Genomic DNA, 23,081 nt, shown 5'->3' with positions numbered 1-23,081 from the left:
CATATTTATTCATTGTGTGCACACAGATCTAGGTATGCACATATATCTGTCTGTGTATTTACTTTTTTTTAATGAATCTTTGTTTTGTATGAAAGGCACTGTTAGGACAGTATGGCATCTTCCAACCATGTAGCGAAAACAAGGACCTTCAGCTGTGTGTAGCATTACAGCATTTTACTTTCACTCCTATCAGACCTCAGTAAACTTGGGTCGACATGCCATACTCCACTGTTTACCTCTAGCCTTTATTTCAGCTGGGGAGCTCAACCAAACATGCTGTTCACCCTTCCAATCTCTCCAGCTCAAGTCAAAGTAGGTGTAGCGTTAACCTTTGAAGAGGGCCTGTTGCTGTTGCTCCCTGATTTTTATACAAACTTTATATGCAAAGTGGCTGTCAAAGCAATTTCTTTAACTACATATTGTATGGATCTACTGTGCAGCAGTTCACTCACAGCTGACCTCAGCGGTTTGTATTTGAGAGACGCTCATCTAGGGCTGAACTTGAACATTTTCTCTCACTTCATATGAACTGGGAGGGCCGTCGTCTTGAAAAAGAAGCGCGGTGTCAGTGTGTGTCGAGGTCTTCCGTTTGTGTTTTGCACTTGAAAAGAAGAAACAGTTGAAAGTGGTTACTTTCTGTATGATAAGTTTCAAAAACATTGTATATCTGTGCATTGCTTATTTGTGGAAACTTAATTATCCCTGTTTGTATTTCATTGCTTATTTTTTAACATTGTATTATTTCCTGTACCAAATATTGAAGTCAAGGATAACGATTAATATTTGATGATGAGAATGCTGATAGTATGATTGAGAAAAATGCAGATCACCTCCTTGGTTCCTACGGGAGGTAAGAACTCTTCAGGTATGACTATCATAGTAAAGCTGTGCTGTTCCACCCTGCTGTCCCGCCTCCTTCGGAGAGCAAAAGTTCATGTTAACTTACCTGTGATGCTCTTCTATATCGTCCTCGCTTTTCATAATGGATTGTTTCTCTTAAGCAAATGTAATATTTTCATATTGTAGCAACTGGTCCTTGTATTTAGACAATGTTTTTATCTTCATGTACTAACTACCCTTCGTAAATTCTTTGTAAAAGAGGTGCACTGTGACTAATACGATGCTGCTATATCACAAAGACGTTATTTGTACGTCACGTTCAGCTGATGCAAAGTGGTGAATATCACTAAGGGTGACTGGTACAACGCGGGCTTGCATGTGGAAGCCTTGCTTACATCGTTCCGATTTAATCCAGACTTCAGTGTACTGCCTCAGTGCGGCGGCTCGTGAGGCCAGATGCATTGATCTATCTCAGTGTGACTGTGTGCACAAGCGTATGATCTGTAGCTGTTAGGTCTTCCTTACAATCATGATAGAGGAATAGAAAATAGAGAGTGTGTATGATGGTGAATAGGCAACGTTCTTAAATCTCTGTCTTATTGCTCACTGTGGGAAAATGAAACTGTGATGTTGCTGCTTTTTCTGCAACAACAGTGTTAATTTTGTCAACATAGTTTTGTTTTGTTTCAGTCCTTGTTTTCTGACTAGATACCGATTGGTTTTAGTCATATGTTAGTAAATTCATCCAAACTAGATTTAGGAATAGAACGCTTGACATTTTGGTCTAGCTTTTGACACATGTATTTTACAAATATTTTTTGTCCTGTCCAATCTAGATTGATATCAGCTCATCTGCAACTATGATGATCATATTATTTAAAACAATATGGAGCTAAAACATCAGAAACCCTGTAACTGAAAATTGAACAAAGTGCATATTTCTATATGTATCTATAAGTTACAAATGTACATCACAATGTGCATTTTGTAGTGTTGACATAGGCTATATATTATAATTTGTGAATGCACACGTTTTAATTTATAATTTGAATGCAAATAGCAAAACATCCATTATAAGGATGAAAAACTGTTAGATTATTGCTGTGTTTGTGGCTCAAATACATTTGTGGAACCACAACCTAGTAGAACCAAATTTCAACATACATATACAACCTGCTTATCTTTCAGCTGCAGGATTTTGAGTTAATTTTAACTTAATAAGAGAAAGCTATTTATCTTGATGGTTTGTTAGCTCGCCAAACATTACTGCTAGGGAACCATTCTTGCAGCAATGCTTCCACAAATTTTGTTAACTCAGACACACATTTTTGTACAAAAACATTTTACACTTTTGTGTGCCTGCCAGCAGCTGCACCTTTGTGCACCTACAAGATTTTATGTCATTCAATTTTCCTGGGATCAAGAAAGTTCAAATCTAGCAGTAGCAGTAAGCTGCTACAAGTTGGCAAACAGCGTGATTCAATTTCTGATCTAACTCTGTCTGAGAGAGAGACAGAGAGAGAGAGAGAGAGACTGTCTGTGAGCGCTGAGGCAGGGAGGCATGACACACATACTCTCTGCTTTCATCTTGCTATTAATGCTAACAAACAAAAAACAACTCATGTAGCTTCGGGACAGCAACCGTCCATCAGTCTTAATTGTCATTTTTTCACTTTTATTCATGTAAATGACAAATCATTTTGTTTGAATTTAATGGCATCTAGTTTCTGTCATGTAAAAAAGTGTTGTTGAAGAATCATTTTTGTTGACAAAATTAATACTAAACAACAATAATGCTCAAAATTGTCGATAATACAGACACAATTACAGCTATAACATTGTATGTTATAGGCCAACCCCTAAATAAGGGGAGAATGAATGAGAGGCTGGGCCTTTTTATGTTTGCTGTTGAGGTGAACTGCCTGTGGTTGAAGCTTAGGGTGAAGTGCATTTAGAATTTGAAATGTCTCACCCGGCTTAATTTGTCTCCTTATACAACAAAATACAATGTTAGCATATACGTGTGATTTGGGCTTATTAATTTTGAGAACTTTGAATTGATCTCAAGCATAAAAGTCTAAATAACTGCATCTTTAAATCTTCTTGTAGCACAAAATAACATGCAAAAAGTCAAGTGGAGTTATACCGAAATACCTTTTTTAGCAACTGTAGCGAGCTCGTCGGCCATTACTTTGTTTCCAAAACAATGTCAAGATTATCGTCCCAAAGAGACTGAGAGTTTTCGGTACAACCTGGACTTCCAAGAGAGGAATCAAGGCATGTTGGAACGAGCAGACAGGCCGGTGTGGGAAGTAACGTAGCAAGTACAAAACGTTTTGACACCAGCAGCATGTTAACATTACTTTGCTGCTGTTGCTTGTGTGCTTTGTCGCCACCTCATGGAGTTGCAAGGATGCAGGCAACATGAAAAGTGACGTGCGTGGAAATCGATCAGTGCATTGATTAAGACGAACAGTTGAACAATACCTAGGTGCACGCTAGATGCGTAAAGGTGTTTGAAAAACAAAGTCTTTCCATGTAGAAAGTCGAAGTGCTCCAGACTGTGGCTGCTCTAAATGACAAACTCAGTTCACATACATTGTACTTTCTCTTCTGTTTCTTAGATGTTTGATTAGCAGCACTTCTGAAATATCTGGTTCCCCGTGTTGGTCACATGAATGAAGAATTTCCACCAAGTGATTTAATCAATGTCTTGTCTTCTCTTTTGTTGGTTTTAGCTGAATATGATAATGTTACCATAATAGCATCCTAAAGTGTGCAGTACAAAACCTGATGGCTGGATTGTGAAGTTGTTCTCCATGTTAAATTTCTAGTAAACACACTGGAACTGGCTCTTTTAATAATAAAAAAAAGATGAATAAGAATTTGTGGGAATATTTCTTTGTTTCTTTAAATCATGTCCTCCCTGTGCAGATATATAACAGCAACACATAGGGTTACACTGGTCCCAGTTAAGTGGAGCTGCTGTGGTTGGAGTGTGTGAACGCTGTCCTGAACTCAAACATCCTCGTCAATAGAATGGTGCGCTGTGATTGGCTAAAGTACGGTCTGCTGACTGATCACCAGCACTCTCTGAATGAAGTTATTGAACAGTTACATTACCATCAATAGAACTGGCCGATTGCAATTGATGATTCAGATTATCACCCTACCCAGATCTGCCCTGGTTACCGTTACGTAAGAGCCGGTTTGGGATGCAGTTTGTAGTGCGATCAAGCTCCTGGGGGGGGGGGGGGGGGGGGGCAGATCAATGTGGTCTTTTGGTGAGGATACAACAGAGTCAAAGTGTCTGCCCAGCAATAACTAGTACAAATAAAAAGTATGGGACAGCATGATTGTATTTGTGATGTCCAGTATCCCAGGATCCTATTGAATCCTCAGTCGCTAAAATGACAAATAAGTAAGTAAATGTGGTGATCTCAAACTGTCCAATTCAAATCTAACCTGTTGGTATCCTCATTTTATTTTCAATCAAAAGTTATATCCTAGTTATGTAAATATGTGAAATATGAAAAGAAGACTTCAAAATAGGCTGGTCCAGTACAAGTTTCACTGAATTAACTCTAATATCATTATTCTTCCATCGTAACATGCTGTTGGCAAATGAAGGCTACGCACCTGCAGCTCAACTGTGGGCAAATCTGCTGTCATCTCTACTCCTTGAGTTAAATTATTATTCAATTATTCATAGCCTACATTACATTTATAAATAGGAAATCATCATTCCACGGGACAAATAAAATACAGGCACTACATGCAATAGCTAGCAATGCTGCATGATTACCTGTCATATCACCCTATGGTTGTTACTGTGGGGATCTCACAGTGATATAATTTCCAGATGGACCTTATTGAATTCTGGAGACATTTTAGATCCAGCAAATCTGTTAAAAAGCAGTGAAAAGTCTGTCCAGTCTGGGCCTTGTGCCTCTGGCCTCTAGCGCTCATGGCCAGATAATGTATCATGCATAGTGTGTTTTAACTCAACTTTTTTTTCAATATCAGCACCACAGTTACAGCTGAGCTTGAAACCCATCCAGCATTTCAATGTCTATCAGCCATCGGGTCCCATCACTGAATCAATGGCCCAAATGGGTTGAAATGAAAATCTTTGACCGACATTGTTCCAGTCTCTATTGACACCGGCACAAAACTGTGTTATCCAGCTACTGCATGGATTCAAATCAAGATATCAGCAATGTATGGTCGAGGTGTAACTGGCCTCGGTCAGGTATTATTTGAAACAGCAGTGTGTTTGAGAGAGCAATATGAATCTGACAGCATTAGTCAGGTATCAAATCAGGTTTCAGGTCTCATTCAGATCAGGCTTCCATTCATTTGATGGGACAAATCAAGCTTTCTAAGACTTAAATGCTGTCAAATCTACCTAAATATTGATTTCTACATGCTAGACAGACTGTAAAGTGTGTTCAGTAAAATTCCAGTGAGTAATGATGTAAAACAAACTGTATTCATTGAACATTTTGAACATTCAGGAACAGGTTTGAGGTTTTTCGGGCATGGAAACCCCAGTGTGCCATGACAATAATTAAGTAAGAGTTAATTATTTTTTTATTAATTTAAAATAATAATAACTCTTTAGACAATGATTAATTAAGCATGCAAATACATCTTTCTTTGTTTGAGAAATTGTTGAATCAATGCATCAATTTGCATTTTTTTGTTTTCAAAAGGGCATTTCAAGTTTAATTTATTTTTTCCATTTACCAGTTAATTTTCCAACTTTCCAAATTTCATTTGTGTATTGCTTTACCTTTTAATTTTTTTTTTTTAATTGGATAACAACAACGTTGATGACTCTTTTTTATTAGATGCCAGGCACCCAGAGTCCCACACTAATTATAATAGAACATAACCTGCAGAGATGGAACAGAGGCTCTCATGGGCCATCTGGTGATTTGGAGACATCCATTGCAATTATGTTCTGGTTTGTTTACCTACTATCAACTTGAGGATATAAGCATTGTCACTAAAGCCCTTGGCAATGGATGTTGAATGTTGCATTTACTTGTGATTATCAATTTCCTCTTCATTTCATCTGGAGATTAAAAATATTGCCCTGGTCATGGAAAGGTCATCCATTGTAAATGGATAATAGGGTAATAGTTTCTACTGTAATGTTACCTGTCTGGCTGGTTAAGTTAACCCAGTGCTAACTAGCTCACTGTTTTGTTCAGAGTTTGTGTCAGCAGCACCCAAAGGTGGATCATTTGAGCTTGATTAGAATTGTTTCCCAAATTTCTCAGGAGCAATTGGTATCCAAAGTTACAGGCAATGTTGCCAAGGACATGCCAATTCCCTGCTGAGCAACACTGTAGGCTTATTGAAACCTAGTTAGAATTAGCTGCTAATCTGCTGTATTAGCCTGTTCATATGCACTTGCAAAATCAGTTTGGAGTTGCAAGAAAAATAATTTTTAAAAGTTCACCTAAGAAAAGGTTGAAAACCTTTGAAGGTGGGTGGTGTTGCTGCCCATAAGGAAGCTACCTGCCTCTGAAGATGAATTATTTTTAACATCAGTTTGACTCCCAACAAAAACAAGTGTCAACCACATCACAGCCAGCTGTGGCAAAATGAAAAAGCAGTCACTCCGAGTTGTTGTTTGTTTTTTCTTTCTTTTTTTGCACATTGGAGATGCTTTGGGCTTGTCGCGTGCTATGAATTTGTTCAGTGTGTTCAGTGTGTTACACCCACATTTCCCACCAGTGTGGCATGGGGATACACCAGCAGAGACAAACGACACAACAGAGTGGAGAGCTCTGTGAACAAACACCTTGTGCTGTTGTGCTGTTTTGATGCTGACCGCTGTCCATGGTGCTGAAGCTGGATTGTCTGTTTGCAGCCTCGGGATCCACTGTCACACATCCCAATTTCAACTCATAGCAGACACCTTCTTCAGTTAGTTACAGATTTAATAAATAAAACTTCACAAAGTTGTGAAAAGTTGTAAATTACATTTGAAATGTATAGTGCCCCAGCATAATAAAGGATATAAATTCAACTTGAATTGATGATTTGCCTCTTCCAATTCACAGCAATGGCTTTTTCCAGTTCTTGCATGTATAATTACAGAAAATCATCCAAATGTCAGAGATTACCATTAAAATTCAACAGTCTGTTGCAGCCTGGGATACAGGGAAGGCTCACTGATTATGAACCAGATTCTCCTGATAGTTGCCATTTTTGTCCCGCCCCTGAACCCCTCAGATGGATTGATGTTCAGCTTCAACATTAGGTTTACACTTAGTTTGCAAAAAGGTAAACTCTGAAAATGACTTACAGTGAATTACCTTTGTAAAAAAAAAAATACTTGCCTTGCACAGAATACACTGAGTTATTTTCAAACCTATTAAAAAAATATAAAACAAAACCATCCAGTTTTCTAGAGACAAATTTATCGAATAAAGTTGTTGTGTTTCAGTGAACAAAATGTTTCAGTTCTGAAATTGGTCTTAATTGCAGCACAACATACTGAGGTTGATTGAAGGCATTTTCAGCAGTGATGCAGCCAAACCTGCCAGCATCCTCCAGCAGATGGAGTCGTTACACTGCAGCCTCAGCTCATGTTCACTCTCTCCTCCCCAGGCTGCCTCACTATTTAAAATTTAAGGTAATAACCAATACAATTTTTGGATGTAAGAATCTGAAGTTCATACATCCAAAAATGAGAATATGAAAATTAATTAAGTTCATGTTGTGAAATTCATGCAAAGGAGTTCCTCACTTGTTTCCACCCACGATATTAGATGCTATCCTCAACACTGTGTGTGTCACACGATGCACATGGCGCTAACAACTGCAGTAATTTGATGCAGAAGAAGCTGCATGATGACGTGTTGGCAGACTAGCTGCGCTGATGTTGGGATTTAATAATAATAGGGATAATAAGGACACTGCACAGAAATGGTTAACAAACTGTGAGAAACACCAATCCATGTATTTGTGTGTCATTACATTACATTACATCTTGATGAGGAGAGTTGGTAAAAAACCAACACAAAGAGCAGATATAGGTGAATTATCCAGACAGATTTTTAAGATAAAAAATTGTTATTGAAGTTCAATAAGGAAAAGTCAAACAGCTGACGCTTGCAAACACAAACAGTAAGTCTGGACTGTGAAACATTACAACATTAAAACCAGAGTTCTTTGAAAGCTGAATGTACAAATAACCAAAGATGTTATTAGTATGAGAGGATGAACTAACCTCATGGAGGAAGCACCACATGATTGGCCTCCATGTCTTTACCTGCCTTGAACTTTGACCTCTCAAGTGGTCTGGAGTCGGCTCTGTGAAGGTTAATGAAATGGGAATCTTAAAAGGGGAATGACAGAAACAACTGGTCTGCAGTCTGCACACCGAGATTTAACATAACTTAAATATTTAATGGACCGGCATTCTGGGCGAGCCAAGTCAAATTTATTTATCAAGTGCTTTTAAAGGTCCCATGTCATTTAGTTTTAATGAATCTATTCTCAAATACTGTGGCTCGGGGTAAGAATAATGTGCTTCACGGGGTTTTTCAAGTAGATATAGTTTAGTTAATGGACTACGTCCTATTGAATGAATTTGAAGAACAAACAACCATTACAAAAGGCCTAGGCTAGTTGCGTTACAATACAATAGAATGAATAGATGTAGCTAATGCTGGAAGAAAGAGAACTATTTAAAAAGGGATGGGGCTAAAAAAACAAAACACACATGACCAGGGTGTGATAACAATGAGTCAGTAGAATGCACAGGACAAACTTAAACAAATAGGCCTAGTAAGAGCAACTTTGTTATTCTTACATGAATTAACGTTTCAAATAATGTCTAACTTCTAGGATAAAAACATTAAAATGGGGTTTTGAATCAGACCGTTACATCTCATGAATGTGTTTTCTAGCTATAATGACTGTAGGTCTTCAAGCCCTAGCGATGCACTTACGGCAAAAACAAAGGACATTTTAAAAAAGAAAACGCGTAAACCGAAGCAGCTTTTCTCTAAATCTGAGATAATCGAAACAGGAGAACATACGCCACCAGCGGATTATGATAGAGGGACAGCATGACGCCATTAACGCCGGAACACTAGCCTAGCAAAGATGGCGTCGGCTGAGTGGGCATGTCGCCACAAAATAACATTTTTTCTACGTAACTGCTGAATAACGTTCGATAAAACCATTGTGCGTTGCGAAGGAGAAGCTCTGAATTAGGAAACAGAAGGAAAAACAACCATAATGTATTCTGAATTTCTGTTGTCGAGATGTAAGTAGTTGTAGACGCGCCTCTTCCCCGCGACTTTCCCATGATTCCTCAAGTTTGTAGACAATAAATGCGATTTGGTGCTGAGTGAGCTCTTTCATCTAAAGGCTCTTTGGTCTCTGTGGTCTGAGCGCATCATGCGAGCCGCTAGTAAAGCCAACTGCCGGCCAAAAAATAAACAGACATGTATTAATTCTCCTTAGACACTTCTTTGTTTACCATTATTACAGCAGAAATGGCATTCGGGAATTACAAATACTACCTATCTATATCTATATTTAAAGATATTGCCTGAATAGAAGAGTTCACTCATGATGTAAACTACCAAACCAGACTGCAGCAGTCCCCATAGCAACAGAGGAGAGAGGGTGGGCATCACAAATGCACGGAGGGTCACAAACACCATATGATTCTGCTTATTATAGTTACACATCCCAAACTCTATGCAGTTTTAATGCTTCAAAAAAAAATAAAAATGCCACACAACATAATCATCTTGCTCCAAAATCAGTGATTGAAACCTGACAGATTCCACTTTCCTGCCCCCAGTTTTCCAGTAAAGATGTGGTACGATCCGCCCTCATAAGAAAATGTTTCACCAATGGCTTCCCCTCCCCTCGTCTGGCAGGTACCACTCGCTGCCGAGGGGGCGATCCCATCCATGTACCACAGATCTGCTGCTCATTGTAGCAGAATTGCAGTGCACTGGACTGTACAGAGCAGGGTGCCATCAAGGCTGTTGTCTATGAGGGGTGGGGTCCAGCTACACTGATATATCACAAACACAAGCTTATAGAGGGAGAGAGAAAGAAAAAAAGAGATACAGAGAGAAGAGGGGGGAAGATTGCACCTGAAGAGGAATATAATACGGGTAAGGAGAAAAAATAAAAAGGGGGGTTTATGGAGGGAGAGGGATAAGAAAATGGGGAGAGGTCCAGAATGGTTCAAACAGATTTGGTCCTTTGCTGGGTCTGCCTCTTTTTCTTGTTGACAATCCATCTTTCTTTATCCCCTCTCTATCTGATATACATTTTTTTTTACAAGCGTATGTATATTTATTCTTTATTTTTTAAATAATTGGATGTCTGCTGTGCCTGTATTTGTTCTAAATCTGATATTTCTGTGATTTCTTGCTCATAGTGGGGGAATCTGTGTGGGCCATGGAGAATATATGTGGGCATTCGGCCCAGTTTATAGGTTTCTTATGCATTTGAAAATATGTTTTTTTTGTTTGGGCCCTTGAAAATGACTTAATATAGCAGCCGTGCCTATTCTATGACAAAATATTGATTGATATTTATACTGTATCATTGGAGATTGGCTGGCTCGATGTTTGCTTTGCAGCAAAAACTGACAACTATTTGGCTGGAAATGCTATGAATTACACATATATTGAGCATTTTGAGCATATTATACATCATATAATGGTGTTATGCTTTGTTTTGAGATAAAACTTTGTCTCATGAACTGAACTTGTTCAGTAATTCACAGACAGTTCATATCATCAACCACCTAGAAACTAATATTGGTGTTAATAAACCTAGGATTGTGAATAGTAAATGTCAACATTGTATTTACATTAAAACCACAACTCAAGAATGATTACAACGTAAAAATATAATTTATACATTTTCATCTCCTTTGAACCACATTTTCTCATGTTGTCAAAGTAAAGTATAGTATTGCTAAGGAAAAGAGGAGTGGACCAGTTCTCCCTTGGGGACTGGGTTGTGTAGAGAGAAGAATTTAATGGTACTGATTTATAAAAATACAGAAATCTTGAATGGGTTTCCATCCAATACGAATCCACGACTTTTAAATGTTATTGTATTTGTGAATTTGTCCGTCACCCATGGGTGTAGAATGAAAGGAGACACCCCAGTGAATAGCACCATGAGCGTCGGCCAAGCCAGGAAGCTGGTGGAGCAGCTGAAGATAGAAGCCAGTTTCTGCAGGATAAAGGTAAGACAGACTGAACGCTTCAAACTCAGACATGACCCATGCTATAACAAAGCCATTATCCAGACAGATATTAACAGATATTATCCAAATGTAAACAAAGCAGTGACTGGATCGCCAAAAACAAAATTGTGGATTAGAAGAATGTTTTTCAACCTCAAACTGATTGATGGGTCTTTTGATCCAAAGGCTACACATCAAAATATGTCTGTGTGACCAAAAATGTTGTCTAGACATCAGCTAAACCTTAGCTTTCAGTGTATATAAAAGCTGTAAACGGTTTGCTTATTGGTAAAGTTTCTAAATATTGAATTGTATTATAGTATATTCTACTATTACGCAATGAGTTTCAGTGTTTTAAAAACTTCCAAAAAGCCTGTTTTCCAACTACAATTGTCCAACAGGGAAATCTTTACTATATTCATGAGGCCTCTCATGTGATGCGCTCCCATGTTGCAATAGGTCAGTTACATCTCCCTAATTATTATTCATGAGTCCTATTAACCAGTTGGCATTTAGCAAAAATCTACTTTATTTTGCAGTTGCTCTGGTCTCCAGTCTGACGCTGCTGAGTGAGCAGAGGTCAAACCTAAAGGACAGAACTGCTATTTGCTTTTGGCAAAATGTCCTCACCAGTATTGGGTTGCAGAGGTAGAAAAGCACCGGTGACTTTCTCAAATACACTTTAGGTCCAGGCTATGTCTCCTGTTGGATATTTTCCAAATGTCTTTGGCTTCCACCATGTTTCTAATGGCATCAAAAACAACTTGCGGAGGCAGATTGCCTCTTGGTTTGAAAAGCATGATCTGGCAAAAGAGAAGCAGAAGATGAAAGTATTAAACATTACTTCATAACACTATTATCATGTTTTACAGGCACTATTTTCAGCTGCTGTTACCTCTGGTGGCTCAGAGGCAAAACAAAACTTCATGGAAATAAATACCAGCTTTGGGTTGAAAGTTTTGCCCTTAACAGGTGTAAGCAAAAGTCTGAACCCGCAGCTGTGTTCACTGCCTTTACGTTTCTATTTGCGTACTCTCAGCATAGAGGAAGAGGTGCTTTCTTCAACTCAGAAATACTCTTGTGTGTAATTTCCACCAAGAGAGTCTGCTTCTCTTTGCCTACAATTGACAACCACAGGACAATTCACATGCAGAAGGACAGACAAGACATTTCAGCATACATACACATACATGTTTCCTGTAAAATGAGAACAAAATCCTCTGTTAAACTTTAGAGGAGCAGCAGACAGCCTCACTGTAACATAGTATAGCTATATGTGTATGACAGTTGCAACGTATTGAATTCCATTCACTTCATTCCATACAGCTGGTTTCTCAGACATGGATTAAGTCAAATCCTAGATCTGGCCCTTTAAGGTGGACTTCTACTAACTTAAATCAGCTTTTATAGACATCATTTAAAAAATATATAGTTCTCGATTAAATCAACTGGACTACATAAAGGAAAATTAGAGGTATTCCAGGATTAAATGTGGTACATTAGGATTTTGATTAATCTGAAAATACTAAAAACAAAACATATGCAGGGCCTTCTGTAGACTGGTTAATGTGAATATAATGCACATTTGCACATCATGTACACTGCTGTAAAGTCACATAACCTCTCATTATTACATACTGAATATAGACTGATACTTTTCATAATGGTTCCAATACTTCATACTGTATACTGTACATATTGCTATTTTTTAAAATTTTAGATATTCACATATTTCATATTTAAGTACCTAACAACTCTAAGCAATTATAAAAATGTAAGTAAATCCAAATATTCATGTAATCCATACGCTTTCCCATACTTTCCACTCATTGTCTACTTAACCAGTGCTGAAATAGTCACCTTTCTATTTTTGTTGCTTATATTCTATTTTTTTCACTACTGTATCCTATTACCTTTGCTGCTGCAATGATCCAATTTCCCCACATGGATCAATAAAGTTTCATCTTATCTTATCTTATCTTATCTTATCTGATAAAATTGTTTCTAGAGACATTCAAAATTCACACTTTTTTCCAGTTTTGGTACAGAAACATTTGATCTGTTTCACTTTTCTCATTTTAATGACATGTATATCATTCATGTTGATAAGCTGTTGAGCAAATGTTGAGAAAACATCTCAGCCTGATTAGACCTTTGTTTTCTAAGCAGTGGACTAAGCCAAACTACTGAGCAGTAACTAAGCCAAATTTGAGCTGTTGTTCCTGAAAGACACTTCAGATTTAGGCTCAGGCTTACACCTGTAGACTGTCTGTAAAATCTTCCCTGTAGGATATAAATGTCCAATCTTCAGTCACATGACCTGATGAGGGACCTTAAATCCAAACTCCCACAAAGTGATGAGGCCCAGGTCAGATGTATCGATGTCCACAAGTCCACAAGAACATTTACCTGCCCCAGGAAAGTTTCATGATCCCATCAGTTAATGGATCTTAGCTCCCCTCATGTGAACACTTATCTAATGACGTGTGTGGTCACAGATAAGTATTAAATCTAGTTTTAGACTAACATGATTTTTCAGCATTAATCTCCTTTGTAAATGAATGTAGTCTGGCATGAGGCTTGAGGCCTGTAGTGCCAAACTGATACTAGACAACTTTGGATCCTCCAATTCCTGGTTAAAAAAAAAGATTCTTAAAAAAGCAGTGATCTCAAGGGAAAAAAAGCCTTTATCACATGGGCTGCAAGACAATTAAAAATGACCAACACATTGACCAAATGGTCTTCATCAGGGTCGTATAGATTAGTCAGTAAAGCCAACGTTTAAATAAACAACACCTTTACCTCCACCTACATTCCACATGTAGGAAATTACATGACATATAGAAAAACTGGTACATAGATCTGCAAGAGAGAGAAGTTAGAAGGGAAATAAAGCATCATTTAACAGCCAAATACATGTTATAGATATAGACTATACAGACCTCCAATATGCAAGAACCTATAGGAAAAGGAGAATAACCTTAACTTCATGAAGAGGGCAAGTTGTAGCTTTTAAACTGACTATCCAAAAGGTTTCCCACTGGAAAAGTCTCTTTAATCTTTTTAAAGACTTTTTAGGTGGCAAATAAATCATTTTCTAAAAGTTTTCTAGTATCAGTTTGAATCTAACTGTCCCTCCAAAGCACCCGTCTGTTCATATCATACTCAAGCAGGACTTTCTGTAGATTAACAGAATCAAAGAACAGACTATTTAATTTGGTTATTGACCTTCCTCGTAGAATGGACAACAGATAGAAATCTTATTTCTGACTCAGTTCTTGATACAGTATGATGTTCATAATCCCTGTTGAATGTGACTCTCCTCACCCTCGTCTCCAGGTGTCGAAGGCAGCAGCCGACCTGATGGCGTACTGCGACGCACACGCCTGCGACGACCCCCTCATCACCCCGGTGCCCACCTCAGAGAACCCCTTCAGGGAGAAGAAGTTCTTCTGCGCTCTTCTTTGAGAGCAAATCAGGGATTATTGTGATGAAAGTACAACTGTACAGTATGTACATGTATGTACAGTATGTACATGTACTTCAAATCTAAATAACACATCAATGTACAATAGTAACCCTTGCATAAAAGCTGCCGATGTACAGTACATACTCGACTAGAAAATGTCTTGAGCTAAATTTCACAACTGCTAGTGTCTGTCTTGATGTTAGAGGGGGAGAAATAAAAGAATATATGGGAATTCTTGACAAAACCTGACCATTACCAATAAAGAATCATTGATTATCACTATCAAGACCCAAAACAACCATGTACATCTCATGCTCAAATGCATTACAGGTAACTGCCAAAAAGGAAACACCAGCATCAAGTGTCTTAAAAGCTTGTTGTTGACCCCGCAAGACACAAAAACAGCTGCGGCGAGATTCTGCAAGCGTCTGAAACTCTAATGGGGATGCTGTGACAGTCTTAAACAAGAAATCCCTCCGTTAGATATTTGGATTATGGTGGTGCTAAACGCTGTCAGATGCTGCTCCGATAAGAAGTCGCTGTCACTCCAATAAACAGTCCATACATTTGAGATCTGGCAACTAAGACATCATCCTGTAGTCATCCTTCTTCCATCAGGATATACAGTAAATGCTTTGCTTAAAACTAGAGGTGATCATGCATAACGGCTGTTTTATTTCCATTCACCTTGTCCACCTTGTCGAGTTAAGCTAAACCTGTTTTCAATGTATTTTGTATTCCTCATTTACCAAGGTGTTTCCTCTATTTTGGCAGTTACCTGTATCCACCGAGGACAATAGCTGATTATGAGTGGAGTATAATAATTCTTTAAAGGTTTTGTTACATTTTAACATTTCAGTCATTTCTATACTGTTGCTGTAGTGTGTGTGTGTGTGTGAGTGAATGTGTGTTGTGTGTATGTATATATGTGTGTATGTATGTATGTATGTATGTATAGGTGCTACTGTGAAACTTAAGCAACAAATCTGAGCATATGGTCACTGTTTAATCCAGATTTTATAGTTCAATAGCACACAGACCCAAAACATTCCAATGGTTATGGAAGTATAACGAATCTAAGCCATTTAAGCAAAATCAGCTATTGGGTTATTATGAGTCTGTCACATTAACAGTTTTCTATTTCTTTCAGGCAAGAATAAATGCAGCTGTTATACTGTGCTTTTACAGACAGGTGTACATTGTCATTTTAACAAATTCAGGTCTAAGCGGCACTCTGGAGCAGCGGTTCCCAAAGAACAAACGGGTTCCAGGGGAGGAATAGTTTAATTTACCTATTATTTCATTTGTTTGAAGATAAGAGTGTGAGAGAATGACACGTCTGTTTTGATTAGAGGTTTCACTTTCTCCATGGTTATTTCCCCACCAATAGTACAGTTTAATTCTGTAACAAATCATATCCATCAACAAAAAAGAATATTTTCAAATAGAGTTCCCTCAAATGGGGGTTCATGGCCTAATGTGCCTCTATTTAGGGGCATCCTTGGCATATAAAAAAGTTTGGAAACCTCTGCTCTAGAGACCATTTCAAAAGCTGACCACTGTATTTCAGATTTCTTGCAAAAATCAAATTCAGAGCTTTGGCTAAAAGATAACCATGGAATATCATGCATTGAAATAAAAGCTCCTGTCACCAAAAGTTTTCATTTTATTTGACTTTATTTAATAAAAAAATGAACCTTTTAATGAACATGTGAAAAAGAAAGTCCAAATCTGACACTTGCCCTTCATAGCTTTAATAAGAGCAATATAAAAACCAAAACGCCTTCACAGTCAAACACAAACAGATCAGCCAGTGTTTCAACAAGGAGCATCTATAGGAGCCGTTACATAATTGTTGTATCTCTTTTTTTTTTTTTTATTTATGGGTGCAAGCATCAAATTTGTATGGAGGATTATGTGACATTGGGTAACCAGCCTGGACACCTGCATGCACTACTCAACAACTCAAGGTTCATTTGACTAAAATTCTGTTAAAACTAACATGCATTAAGGCATCTCACATTTAGAAAATATTACAGTCAAAGATAATACCGAGCTATTACAGATTAAAAATCAAGAAATTTATGCTAAGACTGATTTAGGCTTGATAGCGTCTAAAATACATAGAACATTGTATTCTATTTTTCATTTAAAGCCATTAGAAACTCAGCTCTGTGATTTGTTTCAAAATGTGTCGTTTTTTTATCTTTAGAGGTACAAGAAAGAAGGCATGTTTCTGTACTGAGTGAAGTAAAATCCAGGATTGGATGGGTTTTCCTTCATTCCTGTCGCTGGGTTTTTGCTTTGGGACAAATCTATTTAAGGTAATCTCAAAAATTTCGTATTTCAGGTGCATATACATCATCTATAATACAATAAAAGAGTACAACAAATAAACTGCTTTACCCATGTAACGACAATGGACAAAAAGGGTACTTATGGTCATTAGTACGCTCAAGATGGCTGCCACAGAATTTTTATGTTTTCATGTGAATGAGCATTGTTTCATGTGTGGATAGAGCATGAGACTTAAACAAAATTCTCCACTAGTGTCACTGTAATCATAAAGCAATACACATTTCCCTTATGTTATTAAAAATCTTATGGCAGCCATTTTAAGTACACCAACCAAACAACCATTCAATGGTACTGATCTAAATGGGAATGCCCATTCTATCCATTGTATTGTAATTGTTGATCCTTTAAAAGTAACGGCTACACTCAGCAGTAAGTAGTCTGACACATTTTGGGCAGTGTTTGACTATGCTGCATCCAAGTCTTTATTTGTATACTTTTGCATTCTGTTTCAAACAAGCTGCCAAACTGAGACTTCTGCTTGCTAGACCAAGGCCACTGTGCTTCTCCTTCTGTAGAACTAAGGATCTAAATGTCCAAACTCTTTTAAATCTCAGCACCTGCGCGAGGTTTTGTTTACATATATTGTATCGGATCAGTCACATCCTATACAAGCCACCTAACATTTCACACAGGTGATCCACCTCTACAAGAAAAGGTTTAAATATAGTCAGTGGACTTTTGTCACTCCAGCATTAGTTAATTGCTAACATGATTCTAAACTGTGATATGATGTGATATAAAAATACCATTTTACATCAACTTCCCATTGGCTTTAAATGAAAGAGGCAAACAGGTTAACAGTCCAAGAGTTAATAATGAGTACAAATACTTAATATTGTCTTTTGGACTGTACTGATAAATTGTCACCTTTCACAGAAAGAAATATGTGCTGAACTAAAACACATCAAAATGCTTCTGTGAGGCTAAAATGTTTAATTGTAGAACAAGCCTGCAATAGTGAGCATCACAGAGTGATATACCCAGTGAATAACTATAACAATGAATTAACTATAAAAGGAAAATCCAACACAAAACAGAAATCACGTGTGTTATTCTGATGATCTTGGACAAGTTGAGTATGGTGAACATGAACAGCTGTCTCCCAAAGCTAGAAACTAGACAAACGATTTAAATACATCTTCAAGAGCTTCTCTGAAGCTGCTCTACTGAAAGTAAGTAGGGGACGGACTTTGTGGAATTCATAGCATTGTTGTTGAGATTACCCACCCAACCCACCTATTTTATAGCAGATCTAACCGTTCTGAACAAAGAAATGTACCTGTATCCACAGAAACCTCAGGTACTCTTACAATGTCCATGAAGTCGGTTTTACATTCATTGCTCCTCAAAGTTAATCTCATGATGATATCACTCAAAATTTAGAGTCTTTAGTCTCTAGTTTCACGTTTTGGAGGGAAAAAAAGTAAATGTTAACAATCTAGCCGCACCTGTCGAAGATCATGAGAAGGGCACAGGGAGTGAATTCTGTTTTGGGTGGATTTTTGGCAACAGTTTTAAGCATACTTCAAAACAATCTGACTTTGTTAAACCCTATTACTGTGTACAGTGTCAGTTCATATACGGTGTAGCTGAGTTGATTCAAGATCACTTAAGAGGTAATGTACATTTGGGACTTCAAAAGTAGAAAACAAAACAAACAAAAAGAAAGAACTGCTTTATAGGAAGGAGTCACACCATTCTCGAAGACAGCCATAGCAGTCACCTTGCTGTTTAACATTCGCCCCGCAAGTGTCCTTCAGCCAGTCCCGGAAAAGCTCCTCATCTTTCTTTAGCACCAGAAACTGCCCAAGGACAACATAGGCCTGTGGTGGAGAGGAGAGGGAAAAAAGAGATTAACACAGCAGAACAATGAATTAAGACAGGGGTGCAAGAATTTAAGGATTCCCTTGATTAATCACCCAGTTGTCTACTATAACGAAAGAGCCGTCGTTCATTGAGCCTTGATCAGAAATAAACGGCACAGATATGTTGATTTTTCAAAGCTCCATGATATTGATCAGCATGTAGTAGCAGAATGAGTTGACAGCATTTATTGAGAACAGATTTGTGTAAGCTTGATGTTATTTTACATGGCAATTTGTTATTGCTTGGTGCATAAGGGACACCAGTGACACAGTTTAGCCCAGTAAATCATGGAGTATGGATACTTTTGCATAAGAGACTTTTATTTTATTTGAATTTTACACCTCGACATAAATTTGTCGAATTTTCCTTTCACTTTTGATAGAGAAGAGCACTTAATGTTACTATGACAAAAAATGCATTTTATGAGGCGCTACATGTGGCAATTTAACAACGATAAATCATTAGTTTAGTCAAATTACCACAAACAAACATCATCGCTGGGAAGATATGTAGCCTGTACACTGCATTTTATATTGTGTGCTTATATGATATTGTATACGTTTGTAGTGCATAAAAATATGAAACAATCAACTTTACATCACCTTGTCAAAGCCTTTTTCCTCCAGTCTTTTGCCAAGAACCTCTCCGATGCCCGCGAGAGCCATCACAGACTTCTCCCCCATGGGCTCTGCCACAAACTCCTTGTGTTTCTGGGATGTCGACGACATGGCTGCTGTGTAGGCGGTCGCAGATCACCAAATGCTGAGCTATAATGCAAAATATGTTGGAAAGCCAAGTTTAAAAAAAATTATCAAACAATATTTTCACAGAGGATGTAAAATAGTTTCACACATTAATTAAAACAACTTTACATACAAGTAACGCAAATATGACAATAAAATAGGTAAATATAAGTTATATAAAAAGTCTGACATGTTTTAAGAAGGCGACTGAAAAGATGACATTGGCTTCAAGTTGCCCACTTTTAAGTCTCTGCATGTGAACGTCATAACTCTGTTAGAATAACCCAGTTAAGCTCATACTATTATGAGAAACCCAGTTAAGATGCCTGACTCATGGCTGGTTCATTCTTCATGGAAAAACCAAATGCAATTGACTGTGCAGGGGCAAAATGACATAATGGAGCCAAATCAGAAATTTAAACGGCTGACGGCACCACAGTGACATAAACACAACTCCATCGAGGATTGGCTGAACAAAGAGAAACTGAACCCGCTGGCTGATTCTGGTGGGGGTTTCTTCTCATTGGGGGTTTGAAGAGCTGAATTTGACTACAGTGGCACAGTGTTTTCAGGCATGAGGTCACCATGAAAGCAAGAGAAGTATGAATGCCACGGTACACGGTACAAGCCACACAGCAAGCATGAACCAGGCATTACTCTGAAATGAAATGGGTTGCTGTGGCATGTGAACATTTTAATCCTTTCACTTTTAGTTTTGGCAAAGTCAGATTCGCACAGCGTTATGGATACTTTTTGATGTCAACTAACATGGCAGAGAGCAGTAGTTGGTATTAAGGGTGGGAGGATATAAGATTTTATCTTTTATCGCGATAAAAACACTCATCAACACATTTTATGTTGGTGAATTTCCATTATCGGGATAATCGTGAATATCCTCACATGAGCGTGAATATCCTCACGAGTGACTTGAAAAAGCTGTCTAGCTCACTAACGCAGTCCTATTGATTTCCTGATTTATTTTGAATTGCCATTTGCAATATTTACAACACATAACTAATTGAACCATGTGAATGCTTGGATATCAGGTTGATAGGTAGATTCTTTTTATTAATGGATTTTTTTCTCTCATTGTGATTACCTGCTGGGTGTTTGTTTTTCACTAAAAAGGATGTTCACAAAAAAAAGATATGTGTCCTATGATGCAATAAAAATATTTGTTTCTTAACAAAATGTAAGGTAAAGTGATTCAAGTATGTTTTAGTTGCAGTTTAAGCGTTTTAAGCATATTTTGATGATTATCGGGATAATATCGTGAATCGCAATTATTTTGGCCAGGATAATCGTGACATGAAATTTCCATATAGTCCCATGCCTAGTTGGTATACAATTATTATTGGGGTGACCATTTCTTTCCCCTGTGTTAGAAGTAACCTACTATTGCTCAGTCAAAGAGGGTAGCTGGCTGCTCGTTCTGTCTGTGGGTGGGACATCACATGGACAGGAATATTCTGGTTTATTCAAGGCAACAGGGAGACTAAATCGCAGGACACCAAATGTAGGCTACATGTTAACTGCTTAATTTGACCTTAACTGCAGTATGGCCAATGGCCAGGATACTCTGGAAACGCACGTGGATGCTAAAAGAACACCGACACACCAAACCCCCAAATTCACTAAGTGTGTAACATTTAAACCTCGACAGCACTACATTAATTACATTAATTAGGGACACAACTTTTACTTTTTAATTCTGAGTGACTTACTTTCACCCACAATAATAAATAGACTATTAATTTGTCATCTGTTATAACTTGTAAAGATTTGTTAATGAACTAAATATCCATATATGTATGTGTGTATACATATATATATACACACATACATACACATATAGCTACACAAACACTTAGGATATATTGTTATTATTTGACATATTTCAATCAAAGCAGAACATTAACAAGACGGAGCAAGACAGACCAGAGCCGGACCTACTTGGACGGACCCCACACACAGAGGCACAATACCGGAAATTATGTCACGCGCGAGTTGGCGGTCCCAAGTCACAATAAAAATATAAACATTTTAATAAAACAGCTGTAACGTAAACAGTTCATTTCTCACTGGTCTCAACTCCTCACAATGAATTATTGTGAACATAAAAATCGCTAACTAGCGCGCAATGGAAACTGACAGACTGTTTATTTACTTAACTAGCGTTTGCTAACGCTACCGCTACATTCAAACTGTTACATTTCACAGTTAGTCAACACCTAGACACACTACTTTAGACACACTACTTTAAGTTATCGTCCATTTAATCACACTGGCTGGCATAACACTACCCTCCAAATGTTGAATCGCGCGCGCAATACATTTGTGCTAACGTTAGCTAGTTAACAGAGCGAGCTAACGTTTGCTAGCCTGAGCTCCATATAAAGCAAATACCTTCTGCAGTTTCATATTGGGTTGTCGCTAAGTCCTGGCAGGGGCACCATTTGCCATTTTAAACCATTACTTAATGTCCAAATAACGCTCGCCATGGCGATGTGTTTGACGCTAGCATTAGGAAGCTAGGGGATATTAGCTTAGCTTCCATGCGCCTTCAAAAGTGCTTCAAACTACAGCCTGAGTTAACTTCTCGGGATCTTTGCTGCTGGCTATACTCTATATATTTTTATTGCAAAACATTGTTATGCTGACTTTTCTTGTGACATAATTTGATTTCACTATTAAAGATAAAACCGCTGTGTATCAACTTACCTTTCTAGTATCCTGTCCCGACTAGATATTGGCGAGAGAGCCTTTCGGTTCAATTCCAAGCACCGGCGACCACAATGCAACGCGGTCGCCTCCAGCTCCAGATACCACAGACGCCGACGGGCCAAGTTTGCCCTGGAATGCTGAAATGTGATTTGTAGGTTGAACAACTAGACCAGAGAGCACATATTGCTCAATCAACCGCATTGCAACGACTTGACAATAAAGCAGTTACTTAGGATTATGAAGAACCTTCTGATATTATAAGTGGCCTTGCAATATGACGTTGCCTGTATCCCGCCCTATGCCATGAATTACTCATTTTCGTGTTACTTTTATTCCCTCGCTATAATGGACAGCTTCAATAAATTTACAGGAATTTGTCTTGATAAGATTGGTGCAGAAATACAGAGAACACAACTTTCAAAATTTTACAGTATTGAATAATACATATGGTTGCCATGTATTGATGGAGGTGCATATAAACACACGTTAACAGCATCTAGCCCACTTAAGTCCTTAGTAAAGTTCAATGCCCGTAAGCTCAAATACATCCCTGTTGCCTCCTCTCATGAACCACCAGTCCAAAACTTTGAATGATAACATGATTAATCAGCAGATTTGAGTGAAAATGAAATTATTGATGCAAGCCGTTTATAACTAACGGCAAACCATTAAAAGCACAGCCCAGATAGCTGGAGAAAAATATCCATCCTCTATAAAATAAGTCAAATCATAATGTTCAGCTAGCTAAATACAAACACTAAAACAATGTGGACTCGGTGTGCAGTGGCTGAGGAGCTCCAGTTACTGAGTATGGGCATTTAGTTTGATT

General features: G+C 37.9%; 2 protein-coding genes across 2 annotated transcripts; one reads left to right on the top strand and one right to left on the bottom strand.

Moving 5' to 3' along the window:
• Positions 1-10,993: 10,993 nt before the first annotated feature.
• On the top strand, positions 10,994-14,560 carry gng3 (guanine nucleotide binding protein (G protein), gamma 3). Its single transcript, XM_071543381.1, has 2 exons — positions 10,994-11,092; positions 14,432-14,560. The coding sequence occupies exons 1-2, from the start codon at positions 10,994-10,996 to the stop codon at positions 14,558-14,560; spliced, it is 228 nt and encodes a 75-aa protein (XP_071399482.1).
• Positions 14,561-16,259: 1,699 nt separating this feature from the next.
• On the bottom strand, positions 16,260-22,347 carry banf1 (barrier to autointegration nuclear assembly factor 1). Its single transcript, XM_071543383.1, has 3 exons — positions 22,250-22,347; positions 19,388-19,552; positions 16,260-18,742 (listed from the first exon to the last, which is right to left on the bottom strand). The coding sequence occupies exons 2-3, from the start codon at positions 19,511-19,513 to the stop codon at positions 18,596-18,598; spliced, it is 273 nt and encodes a 90-aa protein (XP_071399484.1). The 5' UTR covers positions 19,514-19,552; positions 22,250-22,347; the 3' UTR covers positions 16,260-18,595.
• Positions 22,348-23,081: the final 734 nt, after the last annotated feature.

This window comes from Centroberyx affinis, unplaced genomic scaffold (assembly GCF_046629955.1).
Source record: "Centroberyx affinis isolate AG114_WGS23_722 - 3 ecotype Tasmania unplaced genomic scaffold, CSIRO-AGI_Caff_v1 ptg004309l_1, whole genome shotgun sequence".
Lineage (NCBI taxonomy): Eukaryota > Metazoa > Chordata > Actinopteri > Beryciformes > Berycidae > Centroberyx > Centroberyx affinis.
The sequence above is the reverse complement of the archived record's forward strand: the minus strand, read 5'-3'. Positions and strand labels throughout refer to the sequence as shown.

Coding starts and splice junctions, on each gene's coding strand:
- gng3 (XM_071543381.1), top strand. CDS start 10,994: ATGAAAGGAGACACCCCAGTGAATAGCACCATGAGCGTCGGCCAAGCC. Junction 11,093..14,431: donor CCAGTTTCTGCAGGATAAAG/GTAAGACAGACT, acceptor CCTCGTCTCCAG/GTGTCGAAGGCAGCAGCCGA.
- banf1 (XM_071543383.1), bottom strand. CDS start 19,513: ATGTCGTCGACATCCCAGAAACACAAGGAGTTTGTGGCAGAGCCCATG. Junction 18,743..19,387: donor AGGAAAAAGGCTTTGACAAG/GTGATGTAAAGT, acceptor TCTCCACCACAG/GCCTATGTTGTCCTTGGGCA.